This window comes from Tenrec ecaudatus, chromosome 14 (genome assembly GCF_050624435.1).
Source record: "Tenrec ecaudatus isolate mTenEca1 chromosome 14, mTenEca1.hap1, whole genome shotgun sequence".
Taxonomy (NCBI): domain Eukaryota; kingdom Metazoa; phylum Chordata; class Mammalia; order Afrosoricida; family Tenrecidae; genus Tenrec; species Tenrec ecaudatus.
Window position 1 is genome coordinate 91,391,423 of NC_134543.1, and position 22,069 is coordinate 91,413,491.

The 22,069-nt window shown below is 41.6% G+C and overlaps 1 protein-coding gene across 1 annotated transcript in view; it reads right to left on the bottom strand.

Moving 5' to 3' along the window:
* Window positions 1-22,069, bottom strand: part of AQR (aquarius intron-binding spliceosomal factor) — a 104,517-nt gene that overhangs the window by 40,742 nt on the left and 41,706 nt on the right. Inside the window, exons 15-20 of the mRNA XM_075530610.1 lie at window positions 19,728-19,848; window positions 13,061-13,202; window positions 10,568-10,746; window positions 6,375-6,542; window positions 4,889-5,058; window positions 1,412-1,653 (exon numbers count right to left, since the gene is read on the bottom strand). Coding sequence (XP_075386725.1) covers window positions 1,412-1,653; window positions 4,889-5,058; window positions 6,375-6,542; window positions 10,568-10,746; window positions 13,061-13,202; window positions 19,728-19,848 — 1,022 coding nt within the window. The remainder of the gene's footprint in view (window positions 1-1,411; window positions 1,654-4,888; window positions 5,059-6,374; window positions 6,543-10,567; window positions 10,747-13,060; window positions 13,203-19,727; window positions 19,849-22,069) is intronic.

Genomic DNA, 22,069 nt, shown 5'->3' on the forward strand with positions numbered 1-22,069 from the left:
GACTGACCATTTTACAGGGGTTGCCCGAATCATAACAGTAGCAAAATTACAGTTATGAAGTAGCAATGAAAATTTTATGGGTGGGGGGGTCACCACAACATGAAGAACTGTATTAAAGGGTCACAGCATTAGGAAGGTTGAGAACCACTGCTTTAAGGGATAGATTCTTAGCACTGCATCATAAATACTTTAGTAAGTAACTTCATACACACCCAAGGGAGGTCAATAAACTCTCAACTCTTGGAAATAAACTGAAAAATTAATTCTTTATGTAGTCTTCGGGTGATTCCATTTTTCTCTACATTCTAAAAATATACCCAGTGTCTCTGAAGCTACTCTGACTCATAGGGACCTTATATAGGGTTTCTGAGGCTATAAATCTTTACGGGAGAGAAACTTTCATCTTTTCTCCAGCGGAGTGCCTGGTGGGTTTGAACTGCCAACCTTGAGGTTGGCAAATAGGCAATATAAAAATTCCTTAAGAACCAAAATCTCAGCTCTGATTTTGGTGAGCAATTGGAACAATCGGCTCCTTAGCGGGGATGGAACAGCTCTAGCAGAACGGGATGTAGTGGGTTCAGATGAGGGTCTGGGAGGCAGGAACGACACTGTCATCGTAGGGACCGAGAGGTAGCAATCAGGAGCATTACATGAAAAGTTATGCTTTTCATGTATAATGTGACCCTATACATGGCAGAAGGAGTGAGAGATTAAAAAGTAGGAACATATAATGTAAGACTAAGTTTTGAAGGTAAAAATCACATTCTTTTAAATTATACACAATTACTGCAAGAGGGGCCTTCAAAAAGTTCATGGAAAAATTCCCTTATCTTTGAATTCCATTTTTCCATGTATTCCTTTTTTGAAGTCTCCTGTATTTCTGTTTAACAGCTGCCTGAAAATGGTATGCTTTAATTTCCAGCAGCGAAAGCCAGGCCTGGGCTACCACCCACAGACGCCGCACTGAACGCTGAGCCACTAATGCACAGGAATCAACTTTGGGGTACTGTGTTCTAGTTCTACTCAAATTTTAAAACCAAGGCTCAGTTGACATTAAATATAACTATCTTATTAATATTTAAACTTTGTGAAAGCAAGCAAAGTTAAAAAAATTTTTCCCGTTAAAAAAAGCACTCATTATCACATGGCTGTGCACTAATTAAGGAATATACCATAAAATACAAGAACCCATTTCTTCAGTCAACTGCTGCAAAGACACTCATGTATGACTTTTTAATCAACAAGCATTTACTGACCCGTCGGTAAGGCATGACACCATTTTTGTTGTGGTTTTATATAACTGCTCCAGCAAGAGTAAGTCAAAGCAGAATCCAGATTCAGGACCTCACCCTTACTGAAGGCCTGGGGCTGATGACAACATGCGTGACAAGCAGATGCAGTCGGGCTTTACCTGAAAGGGGGTATCTGTAGAGCTGGGTCGTCCACAGTGACTTTCACATTATGACCAGGAAAACTGGCCTTCAAATGTTCAATGGAGAGAAATGTGTCGTTGAAATCAAGGGTGGCAAGCTGATTGGGCATTTTTGAATAATGGGCACTGCTTGGATCTCCATAACCTAAAATGATGTCATGCAGCCAGTCAGGTACCACACAGTCCGTGTTCATCAGGTTCCGAATGGTCTCCAGCACGGCCTGTCAATAAAAGGACAGAGGCGGTTTGTCGCCGAGACAGCTCAAGCATTTGCACTTCACTGGAATGCAGAGCTGGCGGTACACTAATCCAGCATTCCTGATGGCTTCAGGGCAAGAAGCCCTTCCTGCTGACAGGTGCTTGGCTAGACTGAATCAACAGCTATATTTTCAGCTGACACCAGACAGTGAGTTAAACAAAAGACCAAACTTAGCACGGACAGTCTATCCGTTAGGAGTTCATCTAGACAGAACATCTTAAATGAGTTGACCAACTGATTGCTAGTGGGGAGGCTGGGGTTCCAACTAAGGCCAACATAACAGTAAAAAAAAAAATCATAGAAAAAGCCTTTTTCCACTAGAGCTTAATATCCTTATGAGAGGCCCCTGAGAAGTTCATGGAAAAATTCCATTTTCCCCAAAAACTCTTGGAAGATTCCTTCTATATTCTATAATCCATCCATGCTAACACACACACACACACACACACACACACACGAACCTTCATGCATATTTTGAAATCAGAAATAAACACAGTGAACAAAATAATAATTATGAAGACAATAGCAAATAAATTTCAAACAATAGAATTAAAATAATTATAGTAATTACATATACTGCCAAAAGTAATTCCCAAAGCCAAGGCAAAATTCTTAGGCTTCCCAATCACCATTTCTCCAGAGTGATCTATCTGTTCCACATATGGCAGGCAGGAGGCTAGGCTATTGATTTCAAACCATTTTTACAGCATCAATGCTTTACAATTCAATTTTCAAAAATAAAATACTTTCTTGCAACTTTACTTTTCTTGTTACTTTACAACTACTTGAAATACTCTTGTTAGCGTACCTGGTGAGGTGTTTGTCATTTGTTCAACCGCCACTAAAGTAAAACTTTCATAAGTATATGATCTAAAATGGCTTAAAAATAGATGAGTGAATGGCTGACTAGATGCTTATGTTGACAAAGCAATGATGAAAAAGATGAGGGTGTCCCCTGTAAGGAAATTACAACTCTAGCAGTGAGAAAAGATATGTCTTTCAATCTAATACACAGAAACAGATTGTAGCAGGTAGTAAGGAACATTACAAGACACAGTGGGAACACAGGTGAAAGAGATGGCTATCGATAAGCAAGACTTTTGGTTCAGGAAAGACTTCATGAAGAAAAGCGGCATTTTAATTTAGCTCAAGTACAGGATTTATGTAAGAACTTTACAGAAGTTCTTTGAGCAGAGAAAAACAATTATTGTACAGGAGGAGAAACGGTAGGGAAGACAGACTATGAGAAACCAAAGAGTAAAGATAAAGCAGGCTAGTGCAACGTCTCGCTAAGCAAGATCTACATTAAAACTCCACCTGACTGCAATTATCAGTCAATTCTGACTCAGGAAGACCTAACGGGAGAATCGAACTGCCCCTGTCGGAGTCTGAGACTACAATTCTTGCCAGGAGCTGGAAGGAGGCCGCTTCGTCTTTCTCCCAAAGAGTGGCTGATGATTTTAAATTGCTAACCTGTGGCTAGCAGCCCATGAATACCTCACTGGGCTACCAAGGCCCCTCCCAGATTAGGGGATGCTGTATCAACTAGGGTACGCTGTCCAAGAAGATAATAAAAAACACCAAGCACACCAAAAGATTAAGTCTTCCTCCCCCGAACTTCCATGACACTTTTACCTGCACCGTCTCATGGTGTTTGGCAAATTCTAATCATCCATAGCACTTCCTTGTTCCTATTTCAAATTTCCCTTATTGGTAGTCTAAACTCTGCAAAGGTTGAAATTATGTTTTCATTTGTCTTGATAAGCTACATAAAGATTAACAGAATCCAGACACATAGTATGCACTCAAAGTAGAAAGGAATGTTTTCTCTGAAAGGTGAAGCTGTCCTGGTACTGTAAAATTTGGAAACTGTTGACCTTCTCCATTCATTATTCACTGTTTAAATATGAGGGGCTTCAAACAGTTCATGGAAAAGTTGAGTCAAAAAATAACGGAAAATTTTCTAAAACCATTTTTCAAGGAAACTTTTACTGATTAAATATATACTACATATTATGGAACCACTACAAACAAAAATCACCAAACTCGCTGCCACTGAGTGAATGACAACTCCCAGCGACCCTACAGGACAGGGCAGCACTGCCCTGGGAGTGTCCGAGACCAACGGTTCACAGGAGTAGAAAGCCCATTTCTCCCCTTACCACTATAAGGGACAGTATCCATGACTCCTGTGGGGAGGTTTGCAAAACAACACTGTATCTGATTAGCACAGAATTTGCACTACTTAGTTTGAAACTCAGTTCCTTTGGCCATGAGGTTTGTTTTTGTTTGTTTTTTTTAATCATAGCAATGGATAAAAAAGGTAATAAAGTGATAAGAACTATAATAAAAACAGTGATTTTGAGAGGAGGAAAAAGAAAGGCACTCCTTTCCAAAAGCCAAATATTATAAAATGATAAAACGTGCTCAATGGATAAATTTCATACTTTCAAATAATTTCTAAAACCTTCCCTCTATTAGCATCGCTTCCTCCCCCAAAGTCAACACAAAATTAAAACTCACTTGCTCTCAGATACACATTTTTCCAACTAATGAGTCAAGTATAAAAACACCGTATCAGAGAGTAACCCAGAGCAGTGAGGTTTCTCATCTTTATTCTTAGAAGGAATTTGGAAATAAGCCTCTATTTTTCACTTATTAAAGAGGACCGAGAAAAATTAAAAGAAGACGGAGAGACAAGCAGGCAAGCCACTTTCTTCATGTCACATTGCCTCACCAACTAAGTAATACACAAAACACAAACATGAGGACTGACTTTCAGAATAAAACCTGGATTCATTTACATTTGTCTTTAAACGGATTAAGAAGACAGCTTTAGCAAATGAATTGCCCTACGTTTGTGTCTACTCTCTGTTAAGATCTCCAGCAGAATGCTCTGACGCAAAGAAAAGCAGTGGTTCTCGACAGGAGTGCCTCTTCCCCGCATCAGTGTTTCCTATCTTTCTAGCCGCTCAACCACAACACAGAGCTCAGAGCAGTGGTTCTCAACCTTTCATTCAGTCCCTCATGTTGTGGTGACCACCCCCAACCATAAAATTATTTTCCTTGTATCTCATAATGAGCTTTGTTACTGTTATGAATCGTGCGACCCCTCTCAAAGGGTTGTTCCACTCCAAAGGGGTCGCGACCCAAAGGTTGAGAACCATTGACTTAGAGTAATGTAGACCAAATATTACCTTAAAGTTATTTTCCTTCGGTTTTCTTCTCATTATTACATTGAAAGTTTCATACACATCTTCTGCTCCATTTTGGATAGTATTGGTCATATCTTGCTGATACTGGTTTGGATCCAAAAATACTCGGAATGTCCTTGACTCTCCTCTAAGATTGGGTCTGGGTTCAGGTCCTGAACATTTTGAAAAAGGATGTTAAAGGAGATACTTTCCAAATGTCACAGAAAGTAAGAGTATTCCTTTTTACGAACTGTGATACCCTCTTTCCCCATCTTTTTCAAATTCTAAATAGTGAGATTCATTGTCTCCATTCGGTAAATTCTTACTATTTCTTCCCTTCACAACCATGGGGTATTTGTTATGACTGTTTTGAACTGTGATTATTTGGCTGTACCCTCAATCGGTAGTTCTTGGGAGCCAAAGATCTTATCTTTACTTGTCAGTCATTCAAAGTTCGAACATATAGCAAGCACTCAATAAATATCACTCCAATTACGCAGCCTTACACCCAGTCCACTCGTTTTGCATTTCTTTCCTATTTCTAGTAATAAGAGTAGCCCAAACATTAACACTTCAGTGACAGTGCCATTTTTAAAGTATAGATGGTAGAAGCTAATTAAAGTTTTAAGAGGAATTTAGTGACTGAATTGTCAAATGATCACTGATCCTGGATGTTGTTATAAGAAGTATTACAAAGAGAATCAGGGTAATATAAAAGAGGATTTCAAAGGGACAAAATAGTGATAAATATAAGAAATCAAAAAGAGAGACTCAAGTAAGGGGAAACTATTCAGGGGTTTGATTAGCAGTTTAAATATAGAATACAAAAGTGAAAGATCTGAAAAGTGAACCCCCGACAATTTACAATAAAAATTTGTATTACAATATTTAATAAGTGCTGTCCATAACATAAAATTAAAAAAAAAAATCACAGAGCTGGCTAACTTCATCAAGAGAGAATTTTAAATGGGGCGATGCTGGCATCTTTGTTTGGACCGTTCCTCCTATCACAGGATGTTCCGCACCCTTGGGCCTCACCTAGCAAATACCAATGGCTCACCACTCAAGCCCATCAGTCACTGACAGCTTAACTGTATCACACATTCTCAAATACGGGACAAGCTCCTTCCCAATCGATTCACCACTATACTAAGTCAACTCAGCACAACGTGAGAAGGAAACATTAGGCAAGTATGCCCCGACTAGATAAAAGTTTGCATAATTATAAGCATCTGAGAGATGTTCTTCAAAGCAGTCTTATACAGTACAATAAAAAAGGTTTGAACATGACTTCAAAAGGCACTGTCTGTTCTATTATCTAACATAGAGACTCTGAAGCCCTATCACTTAATTCTAAAGCTGGATCAGTAAATACCCCACATAGATTTTATCCACAACACTTTGTATCTATTTAGTATAAAAGTCAACTAAAACTATCACCCAAGAAAGTAAAAATAGAAAACATTCTGAGAAACATAAATCACCATACCATCTTCAATGACACGTCCTTTATCATCCAGCATGCCCTGGATTTCACAGCCTCTGACATAAACCAGGCCAACCTGCTCGATAAAAGGTCTCTTCCGGTCAAACTTAGTGCCATAAGGTTTTGTGGGACGCACAGTAATTAAAAAGCATACATCGTGCTTACGAAGACCTGGCAAAACATACAAGATATTTACACTAATTAGAATTTCTGCTCTGTTTTTAAACAAATTTTCATCCTAATACCTTTGGCAACAGACATAAGACCTGCACTGTAACACTCTTATGGGCTTTCGTATAATCGTTAATACTCAGTTTAAGAGTAAAACTTATTTTTCATTATTGAAACAGAAGCTCTTATGCCATGAGAAGATATCTAAATAAGTCTTGAAAAGCATGCTATAACACCGACATTAAATGCTTTTCATTCTAAGTTACTAAAATTATGGTTGGAATATACCCATCTATATCATATGTCATATTTAGAGGTTTATATTCATCAGCATGATGTCAATGTCTGCCTCACTGTACAGCGCTAGAGTCCAGTGGAAAGTAACTCATCGAGGTACAAAAGCACTGCTTACAGACATCGCCCGTGGAACAGTTTCAAACACTGAAGATGTCTGTAAGTGAGAGTCAAGGGACAGGAGACCTTGTGCCAGAGTTCCCAGCTTTTCAGTTGTTACACTCAGCAATCGAGTCCACGTTATAGAATCCGACCCCGCAGCATGTAACATCACACCATGTAGCTTCATCTGCCTGACCCATTTCCATGGACTATAGATATAAATGTGCACGTGAACAATCATACCTTGAATACAAGATAACTAACTCACATTAGCAATGACAAATACTACAACAACCATTGTATAAGAGGGGGCCTCAAAAAGTTTGTGGGAAAATAAGCTTATCTTTTAATTGCAGTTTTTCAATGAACTTTTCAAAGCTCCTTCATGTTTGTGCTCATTTGGAGCAAGCTTCAAGTGGGGATAAAGCTAGGGGGTAACTCTGAATCATACTATTGTCCTATTTCCCAGAAAATTCTATGCAAAAAAGAAGCACGAAAGCCAATGAGGTAAGAGAAATAGCTGAAGTGATTGCTTGATGTCTCAGCTGCAGAGCGCCTCAGAGCTGAGAACTGCTCCTGACAAGCCCTTGACTCCCGACCAATCACTGTAGGAGTCACTTTTTGGAAATACCAAAAAGACTGTCTTCCCTTTGCTTAAGTGATAATTTCATGTGACACATTTTAATGACATAAAAAGGCCTGTATTATAATGTGCTCTACTTTCCTCCTTTCAACCACCTACACCCACCTTGTTCTAGACGTGCCTTGTGGAACTGAATCTGGCATTTTGGTTTCCTTAATTCTTAATTGGAGGTAATACAAAAGATAAGGAAGGACTCAAGCTTCATTCTTCTCTGAAGGGACAAGACTGTCCAAAACTACTGTTTTTATAATATTCACCACTATTGACAGAATCGCTCTTTATTTTGGATCATTACATTCATTCTTAACTTGTCACTCCACTTGTGATCAGTACAGGGCCAGAACTTGCACACTGGCTTTCCAGAAAACATCCCTCTCCCCACCATGCTCCATCACAATCATACAGCCCACAACGCGCTGTGGATCCCTATCCTGCCCACCAGAATGTATCCATGCTGCTTCTCCTACTGCCAGGGGACCTGTGTTTAAAAGAAAAGGAACACAAAAAACAAAAACAGATGTCCCAGCAGCTTCCTCAGTTATAGAGGAGTCGGTCCCCAGTTAGTATTTTACGTGCTGTAGGCTGTCAATTCCTTTAAGAGGTTGTGGTAGTCACCAAATTTGGTGTCAATTTAAGGATTGAGAGTGGAGGGCTGGAGTCTAGGCTGTCAATCTGGAGATAGCCAATGAGACTTCCGTGTGGGCCTGGCCTTCTCCTGAGAATTCTAGGAAATTTGGTATTTCCTTCTTGGGGGCAGGAACAACTATCTCTGTCGGTTCACTCCCTTGGAGACTGTCTACTGACAAGGCTGACTTCCTGCGAGGCGTCCCTTGAGGAGATGCCACATGGACGCAACCAGACCTCGGAAGATGGAGAAGCCATGTGGAGACCCCTGCCAGCTCTGAGATGCTTACACTGCCTCTGCATCCAAAGACCTTCCACTCCCTGGCCTGTGATCGTTCTACATTCGGCATCATTGCATGTGTTTCATGAGTCCGGAGAGGACTTTATGGACTGCGGTCGGACATATGGGCTAATGTCGGACTGATGGACTTGATCTGGACTGGGCTGGGATGTTTTCTCAATGTTCAATTGCTCTTGTACATAAACCTCTCCCTTACACACGTGTGGCTATGATTTTGTTTCTCTAGTCCACCCGGATGAACACAAGGGTCTTCTGTTTTGCATTTATTTCCAACCAGTACTACCTCAGGGGATGGTAGATAATTATCGCAGCTTGTTGTCCACTGTGCGAAATAATGTTTACTTTAGTGCCTCCTTAAGCATCATGCTCAGCTCCGAATTCCTGGAAGCTCAAGAATAATAAAAACCACATCTACTTCCCACTCCGAGTGACCCTGTGTCATAAAATGGATCTGCCCCACAGGGCTTCCACGGCTACCAATCTTCACAGAAGGCGACTGCTGTACCTTTCTCCTGGGGACTGGCTCATTCCCACTGCCGAGCTTTCATGAGCTCGAGCCCCGAGCCACGGGGGCACCAGGGCTCCCTCGTAATGGATTAATAAAGATATACCTTATTCTAGATGTGTGATTTATCAGACTGTAACTCTTTCTGGGCGTCACAACAACAATCTGTCACAAGCTCAACCCCCCACGGCGACCACTGGTTAAACACGTGGCCAGTTTTGGAGGGCTATAAACAACTTCATCAGGAGCAGTCATTTTAGAAAACGGGTACATTGAGGCCTATCCTTTCCCTTCTGGAATGCCAGGAGGGTGGGAAGGATTAAAACCTACCAGCACTGTTTCTCACAGCAGGGCACCAACAAGAGCTCTCAGACAGCTGGGAGAAAAATATAAAAATGCTCATTAAAAATCCGTTCATGTGCTGCTTCGGGCACATGTGTGATCCATAGTTCTACTGATGCCAGGCGACAGTGACCGTGGATAGGTCTGCTCCTGAGAGAAACCGCGGCACGGCCCTTGCCGCCATAAAGGCTGCTTGGGAAGTTCCTCCACAGTGTAGTTTATGCTCCCGTACACTGGAATTCGACCTCATCGAGTCTCTCATTTCCTTCCTCTGGCGCAAAGAAACTGCTATTTCTTTCTGAGTTGTTTTACTAGGCCCCCCCGACCCCCCTAAAAATCCCCTTCAAAGTTGTTCAATTTCAATATTTGCACCTTTATTAGCACAAATTGTATCCATCCCTATTTTCTTCACTTTGGCTGTTTTCATCATTTGAAAAGTGCAATTTGCCCTACTTTCTTGGCATGTGCACATTATCTGTTATTATTTTGGGGGGTGTTGTTAATAGGGTGGTGCTTTTGAGTTCCTTTCATTGACCTTCTACTTTATCAAAAATGATGTTGTTTTCCTGACAACATGTTGAAAGTTTTTGAGACAAAGTCTCACCACCTTGCTTTTAAGAGCATCCTGGCTGTACTTCTTCAGCGATAGAGCTGTTCATTCTCCTGTTTTCAGTGACCCTACAAATTCCTAAATGTTAATTTAAAAACATTGACGACCCAAACTACTGCAACAGTTCTATAAAAGGAGCGTGGTGTGATGGGTTGCTTACTGGGCTGGGCTGCCAACCACAAGGTCAGCAGTTGTCTGTGGAAGGAAAACGAGACGTTCTGCTCCTGTCACGATGCATAGCCTTGGAAGGCCCAGGGCAGCGCTAGCCGGTCCTGTAGGACAGCGCTGAGAAGTAGTGACTCCCTAGGAGTAGTTTGGGCTCTGGCTTATCAGCTCTGCCAGCTGAAGCTTTCAAAACAATCACTTGCATGATAGTTTTCCTTCTTATTCCAGCATTAAGGCATTTACTCTTGTATGATCCTTGGTATTTTTAGTAGCAACAATTAGAAGAGCAATTGACATTTTCACATAAGATTTTAAGGATAAAATTTAATAAAAGTTTTAAAAGGTATGACATTTAGTAAAAGTGCTTTGCTGAGGCTCTAAGTGAAAGACTATTTAAAAGAAGGCAAGAGGTGACTTCACTGTTGAAATAGGAAATTACCTTCCCATTCATCTTTGATGTGATCCCTGACATTCAGATTGATGGTAACATCAGCACGGACTCGCGTTGGCCAGTTTTCGCCTATGTTGGGCTTGGCAACCTCAACGACGGTGAAAGCCACGATGGGCTGGGCCATTCTCGCCCAGCCACCAAACACGACACCGCCATATTCCGACTGCCTGAAAGCCGAAAACAGACACGAGACAGAAATAACTCTCTCCATCTTCGCACATGTGAAACGAGCCAGTAATAACACATGCTTAGAGTATTCACACCTTAATGTTAGTAACATGTATTTCACATCTATTTCAGAACTTAAAAGGAAAAATCTAAGCCTCAATATATAGGGAGTACAGGCAGCTCATAGTACAAAAAAGGAAGCAAATAGAGAGGAATATAGTCCCTGGAAAAAATGTTTAAACACTTTGAATGCAAGTTCATTCTGGAGGTGAATCCCTTTATCAAAGAAAGAAATAATACAGGACTATTAATAAGATGTTTGGGTTTCTATCTTTGTTTCTCTTTACCAGTAAAATCGCAACTGTTTGGATTTTTATCTTATTGTCATGTATTTCTATAATCTGATTTAAAATACATCTGAAAATAAATAAAAACCAGCAAGCACCTTGATTTGGAGGACAATGTTTAAGCTATGTACAGATGCTGTCATGGACCGGAAGAGGAGAATCAAACTTGCTATGTAACTAAACTCAGAGCATCCCGAAGTCCTTCCTTTCTCCTTCAGTCAGGGTTGAACCAGTGACACTGTTTTTACATCAAATAGCGCATTGGGAACATCCACATCAAAACACTCAGCAACACCACAGAACTGGAAGCAATGTCACAGGCAGCAAGTTTAGCATGAGTAAGCAAAGAAAAGGAAATTACATTCTAAGGAAAAGGCTGTTTGTGTCACAATAAAAAACTGGAGAAATTACTATCACTGAAATGAAAGCCATTAAAAAACAAGTCAGCCTGGCTCTTTCATGCCTCATGATTTTTAGCAGGTTTAAATGAGGGTCTATCAGGAACAAGGATTTTTTTTTAAAGCTTTATTAAAATCTGCGAGGGTTAACACCAAAAGTGTCGTTTTCTCCACTCTACTGAAAATGGTGTAACAAAAAATTTTTTTTTGTTGTTTCATAACAGATTAGATGGAATTTTGGTTTTATTTGGCTGTTAAGAAAAATATAAGTGAGCTGTATTTGAATTGCTAATTAATAAACTCCCAATTTCTAAAATGGCCAAAATTAGGCTAAGGATCTGGACATATCAATTTAAGGTAACCAACTTATGCAAGTTTCCTGATTAAGCAAGCACTCCCCAAACAATTGGCAGTAATTTGAGCAGAACTGTGGGCAGTGATGCTCACCAGTGGTATACAAATTTCATTCTGCTAGCCAGCTTACTGACTCAACTAATTACTAAGTCAAAAATAAACTCCCTTCAATGTTGTGCTTCAGAACCTCACCCGAAATAACTTTTCACATAATAATTAAAAAATAGAACTATATATGAAATAAAATTTAGGAGAGAAAAAATAGACCATAATCATAGTATCCATGTAGCTCTCTGTAATTAGTAATGAGAGAAGCCTGGAAGATACCTGAGTCATTTCACATTCACAATACAGTCAGTCTCTCAAGAGAAGGCAGCGTAATGGAGTATTTATGCCTGGTGTGATAAAAAAATCACTTCATAGAATAAAATGCATCCGTTTGTGGTCACTCCTGATAGATAGCAACTTATTTACATCAATTCATATTTAGACTGAATTTGGGAATGAAGAGCATTTGCCGACAAAAAGTCAAATTAGTGTTCACAAATCTTGTAATGTCCAGATGCCTACAAAAACTAACGAAAATGAAAGATCTTTTTTAACTAAAGGAATGGTAGACATCAGCTAGCAGGTGGGGAGTCGAGATTAAACAGTAGTTCCTGAAATAAATGCATCTACTTAACTGGCCCCCAAAATAATTCTGGCCAATTTGTCTCGTCAAGGCCATCTGGGTGTGTCCATGTAATGCTCTCCGTGCGCATCCTCCCCGGCTGACAAGTCCTTTTAGAAAGGTGCAGGAAACTATTGCCATCGTTACCAGAACAGCTGGGGTGGGAGGAAACCCAGTTACCGTAAGCTTCGCCCACTACTGAACTGTCCTACCCCATGCTGGTCGGCGGCAGGCCAACCCACTCCCCTCTTTCTCTCTCGATACTTTTCACAAATATCCAACCGACTTCTTTTGACATTGTCTCTTCCCCCACTGCCCTAGCCCAGTGACCTTTCTCCTTGGACTCCCGGTCTTGCAGGCCCACCCCAAACAGCTTATATTCGCATTTAATATTGTAACTCTTGTGAAATTTTAATTCACGTGAAATCCTTTCTCAAGTGGCAGGTGTCTGGTATGCCAGAGGGCAGCGTCATGTCAGGTGCGTTACACTGAGGTGGTTTCTGGGAACAGCATGTCCAGCACTGCTTGCACGGAGTGTGCTCACCATGGCTTCATTCTGCTAACACTGTCCTCGATGTCCTGTCTGATTTCATAGGTCGACTCCAAGCGGAAGAGATTGAAGTTCCTGAGGAGGTAGTCATGAAGAGTCAAAAACTGCAAATTCAACTTGGGAAGCGCAAGACAACCTGAAAATGAAAATAACACCCATATTTGAATCATCATTTTAATCACACAACTGTTCTATTTATTTAAAAACTGGCACCACAAATTTGATAGGAATCTAATTTAATGGTACCTGAACTACAGCAATAGGAGGGGTCTTCAAAAAAAGTTCACGGAAAAATTCCATCCTTCTATTCTGCTTTTCCATGAAATTCTCAGCGCCCACTACCATTTGATAATTATTAGCTTTCTTTTCACACAAAAACTAGAACACAACTTTTATTTTCACACAAAAATGTTCATTTTATGTGAAAAATTCAGCATACATCAGACTGGGAAATCCGTCTTTTTTCATTACCCTTACCCATATCTTCTAGAGTCAGACACAACACTGACCTGTGGGAAACTGAGAACCTGGATGAAAATGTAAGTGGCCTAATTACACTCATGACCCCAGGGCTTGGAAGATGCACTCAGGTGAAAGAAGACTTCCACAGAGAGAGAGAGAGAGAGAGAGAGAGAGAGAGAGAGAGAGAGAGAGAGAGAGAGAGAGAGAGAGAGAGAGAGATATTCCTCTCCACACTGCCTTCCTTTAAGACGCTAGTGCAAAGCTATTGTTAAGGGTGCTCACTACTCAGCTGAAAGACGCCTATCTTTGAAAGCAGTCGCTCTCCATTTCCTTATCACCAGCAGTCAGCTTCTCCTTTGTCCCTGGGCTGCCCAGTACTTATAGTGACTGCACATGCACATACTTCTCCAGGAAGCAGCTTCTTCACACATCCCTCTGCAAGGGGGCAGGTTCTCCCCTGGTTTCTCACACACACTGGTAAGAGAAAGAGGATGCTCACCTCTAGTAGCATGTGTTCCTGCTCTGTTTACTACTCTTGAGGAGTGATTGGCACCACCTGACACCATGGTTCACTCGCCTGCCACATACTTCCTCTGAGGTGTTCTCCTAAAAGGACACCAGGTATCTCAGACTCCCTTTGCCCTATCGACTGTAGATGTGTCTAATGATGCCGTGCATGCCTCGCCACTATACAGACTCACTGTAAAATAACTAGCTCGCTTACTCTTATCCCAACATCGAAGATGAGCCCCTGTGCCTATTTATTTACATGTTTTCTGTCCCATGTATTTTTCCTTAATCGCACACGTCCTTCCTAAGGACCCATTCGTTTGTGGGACTGGATCCCACAATATACCTAAGAACAAGAACACTAATATACAAAATGCTACATAATTTACCTGGGTAAATTCTGATTTGTAAGCTAACTCTCTTTTTGAGGTCTGAGGTTGATGGATCTTAGATAAGAAATAAGGCTCCCTGTGGACTCACACACCCGTGTGAAAGTATACATACCCAAAAGCCATGAGTGTGCTTAACTCAAATGTGTAGAATAACCCCAAAATTACTCTGGGTGCCTACAGCTGTTTGAAGCACACCCATAAAAAATACCCAGGATAAGTTCTGTGGTGGTAAAAGAAGCAATTCTGGTCAAAGACTATCAATTTCTTCTCCAACTTACAGAAGTGAACTCAATGACATGCATTCTAACGAAAGAAACACGAACGAGTGCTCAGCTTGCGGCAACACATCACAGAATGGCCGGATTAATCATTAGGGAGTAATCGTGATCGCTCTAGATGGCGTCCAACACAACTCAAGAACAGTTTCGTGAGCAGCCAAGAAAGTTTAGCATCATAGGAAAAGGGTCACTTGGGCTACAGACATGGCTGTTTTTATAGTGCTGAACGGAAATAGTGCTTTTCCTCTAGGTTGTAACACTCGAGGAATTACTGAGTCTAAGCATTTGGCACCAAAGGCCACTGAAAAAAAGAGAAATAAGAAGATATTTTTTGCCTCTAAGTGACTGAATGTTCCACCATCTAACATCTCGCCAAAAATACTGAGCCTCAGCCTGATCAAGCCTCTCTATCTGGTTGCCAATTTTCAAGAAACAATGGAGAATGGAGGGATATGCTGAAATACACAATTAGCAGTTAACCAGAAACATCTAGACCGTGGGAAACCTGCAGGCAAACAACACAGGTTCTTCAACAGATGAAACCAGAATGATGAGGGGATGTACCTGTAAAACAAACGGGGTTCAAAAAGCAAAAGTCAGATTGACTGGGGCATCAAAGGACACATACTTGGGTAATAAATTAACAAGAAACGTTAGAGAAGCCAGGAAGGAGTCACGTTCAGGTTCAGGTGAGAGGACAAGGGCTGTTCTTTGGGAGAAGGCAGGGTGGGGCTCTGGGTCAGATGATGCAAAGGTTTCTCGGTGATCTACTCAGTAAGCTCTACGCATTGTAGGGCTTTCTGCATCTTCCTTATCTTGTTTTAAAAGGTGAAACACAGTGAACATTAAAAAAAATCATTTTATTGGGGGCACTTACAGTTCTTATCACAATCCAATACCTATTTCCATTGTGTCAGGCACATTAGTACGTATGTTGCCATCACCATTTTCAAAACATTTTCTTTCTACTTGAGCCTTTGGTATCAGCTGCCCCACTCCCACCCCCATCCCAGGTGAACCCTTGATAATTTATAAATTACTGGTTTTTCTTCTTCTTTTTTTTCCTGTCTTATACTGACTGCAGTCTCCCTTGCCCACTTTTCTGTTGTCCATGCCCCTGGGAAGGTGGTTATATGTCAATCATCGTGATTGATTCCCCCTTATAGTGCCCCCTTCCCTTACCCTCCTGGTATCGCTGCTCTCATGCTCGGTCCTACGGGGTTTGTCTGTCCTGGATTTCCTGTGTTAAGAGCGCTGAGCTGTACCTGTGTGCATGCTCTGGGCTGGCAGATTTGTAAGGTAGAATTGGGGCTAAGCTGGTGGCAGGGAGGGAAGCATTAAAAAACTAGGAGAGTTGTGTTTCGTCAGTGCCACAGTAAACATTTTTTCACAGAGCTCCTTAAACTGTTTTTACTTAAAATTTGCACATCTGTCCTAATTTCACACTTTCCTAGGACGCTGGCAAACAGCTGCAGAAGCTACCATATTAGCTTTGATCTCGCCTCCTTCACGACATCAGAAATTGGGCCCCACCACGACCACCACCACCCAGCCCCATGGTGAAGAAAGAGTAGCGGCCCCACAGCCATGTTTCAGGCAAGCCACCGGCAAGGGCATCAGTCTGCGGTGCTGTTGTTCCACCATGCGGCCAGCCGGCCCTTCCCACGGAACTGCATCAATCAGAGGACTGGAGAAAGGTGGTACTTGGTACGAAGCAAAAGAGGTTTGAAGCTTAGATCAGCAGTACAGGACAATACCAAAAAGTAGATATTAAGACAACATTTTTTCTTTAAAGGATTTCTGAGTTTCTTAATTATTAAAAAGACAACATATCCCAAAGGGGTGTTTTGCCTTTTAGAGACCTACTTAAGATTCCATCAAAGGTCTTCCAAATATGTCAGAATGTACTTTCTCATATACTTAACTGTGAGGATTTAGAACCAAATTTAGTGCATTAAGGAGGCAAAAAACGACAAGAATGGCTTGAACAAAACGGTATCTGTGTTCCATAGCATACCTTCTCCAGAACAATATTTTCATCCCAGTATTTTCTCAGTTGGATACAAAACAAAGGTTTATTATCAACTGACAATGCCTTTTCGTGAGGGTCGCTAGCCGAGACTGCAGTATAACATGCTACCAAACACCACCCCTCACAGAGGCACATGAATGTTCCTCTTTGTGCTGACTCCACTCCCACTGCCACCAAGTCCACCTCAGGCACCGACGACTTTGCACTGCAGGGGAGAGTGTTCCTCAGGGTCCCCAGACGGCACACCTTTACAGGAGTGAATAAACTGCCTCACTTTCTTCAACGGGCCTACTGGTTTGGGCGGCCGACCTTCAGCTTAGCTGTCCACAGGGGCTCCTTCCTTGAATTATTAGGTCTCTTAAAAACAATTATTGGAGAGCAATGAATGTACAGATGTGCTTTACACAATTGATGTATGTATGGATTGTGATAAGAGTTATAGGAGCCCCTAATTAAACGTTTAAAAAAATTATTGGAGGAGAAAACCATGGGACTGACAATTCCAGGGGGACATGGGAGCGGGAGAGGTGGGGGTAAAGGTAGTGGTGTTAACAAACCCAGGGACAAGGGAACAAGTGATCCAAATCGGTGGTGTGGAGGGTGTAGGAGGCCTGGTAGGATGTGATCAAGGGTAATGTAACCAAGAGGAATTACTGAAACCCAAATGAAGACAGAGCATGACAGTGGGCCAAGAGGAACGTCAAAGGAAATAGAGGAAAGAGCTAGGAGGCAAAGGGCATTTATAGAGGTCTAAATAAAGGCATCCTCATATATATTATAGATCTAGGTGCATATATTTATAAGTTTAGTATTAGGTAGCAGAAGGACATTGGGCCTCCACTCAAGTACTCTCTCAATACAAGAATACTTTCTTCTATTAAATTGGCATTCTATGATGCTCAACTTCCTGACATAAACGCTGAAGACAAAGTGGTGAATAAGCAAATGTGGTGAAGAAAGCTGAAGGTGCCCAGCTATAAAAAGATATAGCATCTGGGGTCTTAAAAGCTTAAAGATAAACAAGTGGCCATCTAGCTCAGAAGCAACAAAGCCCACATGGAAGAAGCACACCAGCCTGTGTGATCATGAGGTGCCGAAGGGATCAGTTATCAGGCATCAAAGAACAAAAAATCATTTCATTGTGTGCTCACCTTCATGATACGACCACTGAAGACAAATGGGTGTATAAGCAAATGTGGTGAAGAAAGCTGATGGTGCCTGGCTATCAAACGGTATAGCATCTGGGGTCTTAAAGGCTTGAAGGTAAACAAGCAGCCATCTAGCACAGAAGAAAAACAAAGCCCACGTGGAAGAAGCACACCAGCCTGTGCAATCACGAGGTGTTGAAGGGATCAGGTATCAGGCATCATCAGAACAAAAAATCGTATCATTATGAATGAGGGGGGAGTGTGGAGTGGAGACCCAAAGCCCATTTGTATGCCACTGGACATCCCCTTACAGAAGGGTCCCAGAGAGGAGACAAGCCAGTCAGAGTACGTTGTAGCAATGATGAAACATGTAACTTTCCTCTAGTTCTTAAATGCTTCCTCCCTCCCCACTATTATGATCCCAATTCTACTTCACACATCTGGCTAGACCAGAGGATGTACACTGGGTAAAGATAGAAACTGGAAACACAGGGAATCCAGGGCGGATGATCCTTTCAGGACCATTGGTGAGAGTGTCGGTACCAAGAGGGTAGAGGAAGGTGGGTTGGAAAGGGGGAACCAATTACAAGGTTCTACATATAACCCCTTCCCTGGAGGATGGACAACAGAAAAGTGGGTAAAGGGAGATGTCAGACAGTGCAAGAAATGCCAAAATAATAACTTATAAATTATCAAGGGTTTATGAGGGAGGGGAGGGAGGGGGAAAACGAGGAGCTGACGCCAGGGGCTTAAGTGGAAAGCAAATGTTTTCAGAATGATGAGGGCAATGAATGCACAAATGTGCTTTACACAACTGATGTATGTATGGATTGTGGACCCCTAATAAAATGATTTAAAAAAAAACCCAAACAACAACAATTCTAATTGCTTTCTGGACTTATTTTATACAGTGAGAATATGAAGGTTCTTCAGAAAGTCTGTGGGAAATGTCTATTATGGAAAGATATTTCTGGATTTCAAATTATTTTATACCAAAATACACTCATACTGACTTTTCGTTGTCTGAACAGGGTCAAGTCTGAGGCACTAAGAAGGATAAAACCTCAGTTTGAAAAGAGTCCCTTCTCAGAGCAACACGAATCCTGCTAAATTTGAAGCAAAACAAGTTACTAATTTATGGTGAAGCATGGAAAGAAGAAAGGGCCAATCATTTATGCTTCCCAAGTTTAGAGAGTCAGTATTCCCAGAGAAAGCAGTTTACCAACAAATACCTTGTTTTCGGAAGATGTGGAAGATGAAGCCTGGCATCCACATCAGTATGTGAAGAGAATACTAATTTCACTTGGGCTCGAATTGAAGAGGTTCAGTAATTAACAGCAGAGGAAAAGCCACCACCACAAACATTTCCATTGGTTCCACTGACACAGTGCTGACTAACAAATTAAAGTTGAGCAAACCTTCTGCTACAGCCAAGCGCAGAGCTGCCAAAGAGAATTTCAAACAAGTGGCATCCAGACGCGGGAGCACTTCTTGAAAGAACTGAACAACAGGGAGTGAAACATAGCTTTACCAGTAAAATCTGGAGAGAAAATACAATCAAGGCAATGGCTACCAGGAGGTGGGAGTGGTCCTGTCAATGCAAAAGCAGCCTGGTCAAGAGCAAGAACACCGCAACGGCGTGGAGGGATGCTCTAGGTGTTGTGACAGCTCACTATCTGGAGGAGCGCGGACCGACACCACTGCTCGTTTGTGTACTCTGAGCAGTTTCGTTAAAGCTTTAACTGCAAACACCAGGACTCCTTCTCCACAAAGCTCACGCTCCAGCTTATTCCTCTAAGCAAACACGTTTTATTTCTTAAAGGTAAACTAAATGCTAACCTTCTCCAGAGTAATACTCAGTTGGGACAATGTTTTCATCCCATATTATTTTCTCAGTCGGATATAAAGGCATTTGGTTTAGCTGCTGAATCTGAGAAATTCGACGTTCATGACGAGATACCTGAAAGAAAGAAAACAGGTCCAGGTAGAAAGTTAGAGGCATTCATTGCCAACCAAAGCAATTTCTCAGAAAACACACCATGAAGAATGAGATGAGATGTTTCACGCCTTTAACAGTTCCTGTAGCACTTAAATTATTTTTCTTTTCTTTCCCCTACTCTGCATCAATGACAGAGTGAAAAGTGGGGTGGGCTTTGGAATCAGACTGACGTTCAAATCCCAGGTCTTCCACTTTCGAACTATGTGAAACCTGGGGAGGTGATCTTGGGGTCCTTTTCAGTAAGATACATACAATGCCACTCACATCCCAGGTCCTCACGAAAATGAAACAGCACGTTCAAACAGTGCCTGAGACTTGCAGACGGAGAGCTTCAACCTCAGTCCTGGGCTACAGCTTTCAGTCCTTCACTCACTGCCATCCAATCCAGGAAGGGCCCCTCATGCCAGGCCTCGGCTTTCTACTAAGCAAAACGAGGGACCTGAACTTGCTGATCTATAGACGCTTCCACCGCTAACAGTTTAACCATCTATCTTCAGTAAGATAAAAATAATATCATCTAATTAACAGAAACCAGAATAATATATATGGGAAACTGTGTCAAGCTCTCTTCAGCACTGATATCATCTTAGGGGAAAAAATGTTACTGAGATAACATCCTAGTAATATATACATTTCAAACTTTTCATTGCAATTTTAATTTAGAAGGCTGCCAAGTCCTAATGAAACCTGTGAAAAAGAAGGAAATGAAGGATGTGGTTACACTATAGATTCTTAAAGATATTTTCTTTTGGTAAAACAAAAAAAGAACTTATCCATAAGATCTTAAAAGGCACAGGATCAACTTTATCTTCCATTAGAAAGAGTCTGGGAAAATCCTTATTTCTTTCTATAGTCAGGATGCTATGGATTCCAAACTCATGAGCGGGGTTTGATTTAGGAGAGATTTTATGTTGTCAGAAAATACCACACGGGATTTTTAAGAGAGCACCTGTGCTCCGAGACAATGAGCCATGAGTCATAAAAAGACAGGCAATCTGAGCCATATATTTCATGCACTGACTACTGTGATAAAAATAGGACTTTTCTACTTGAATTAATTTTACAGCCCTTCCTAAGGATTTCTCTCCAGCCATTAAACACCTGTTACTAGGCTTAAACATCTGCTACACATGGTGTCTTGTCACTGGCCCCAAATTAGCACACCACTGTCTATCTTCTGGTGAAGGATTGCACTTCACACCCTGTATTCAACGTATCCGCCTGGAAAGTAAGTCACAAACCTGTGTGCCTTGTATGGTTTTGCATGTGCACAAAAAATGCATGAAAGGGCTCTAAAAAATTAGTTGGACAAACTTGTTAGGGTGCATTGGGTTCAAGTTTACAGACAGATCAGTTTCCCATTCGACAATTCATAAACGTGCTCTTATGTCACGTGCTACCATCCCTACAATGTCAGGTCACCTAAAAACATACAAAAAGCCGACCAACCTAATAGCAGTCAGAAAACAAAACAGTAAAACTGGCTATCTCCCTGCCCACCCACCAACCCCCTCCATTCACTGTCAAAAAATGGGGGAAATTAAAATATCCTACGCTGTGAAAGACTTAGATAAAATATGTATCATGTTGGTAGAAATATATACCTTTTGTAGGTTAACTTGGGAGCATCTTATATATTATACACAATGCCATTCCCTTGGTGCAAGATGGGGCCTGCTACTCACATAAGGAATTACAGTCCCGGAAACCCACAGGGCCAGTCCATCCCTGTCCTACAGGGCCACTATGAGTTGGAATCAATTGGATGGCAGTGAGTTCGGGTTTGTGGATACTGCCCCAGGAGTCCTTGGGTGGTTCACTGGTGACGAGCTAGACGACAAACACACCCACAAAAAGGGATAATGGTTCAAGACCACCCAGCAGTGAGGTGGGGCAATCTGCTTCTAAAAGGCCCCAGCTTTGAAAACCCCAAGGAGTGCAGTCCCACTCAGCACACACCCATACACCAGGTTGCACCGGTCAGAATGGACTTAAGGCAACTACCAACAATGTATTACTCAAACGACTGACCCCGAGAGTGGAGCCCCACATGGGGGCAAGGGGAGGCCACAAAACTACTAAGTATGACCCAGTTTGTTTACAAAATACACACAAAACTGGATTACTCGATGATGTGTACTTGCAGGTAAATCCATATTAAAAAGTCCTATAAGTATGTGCA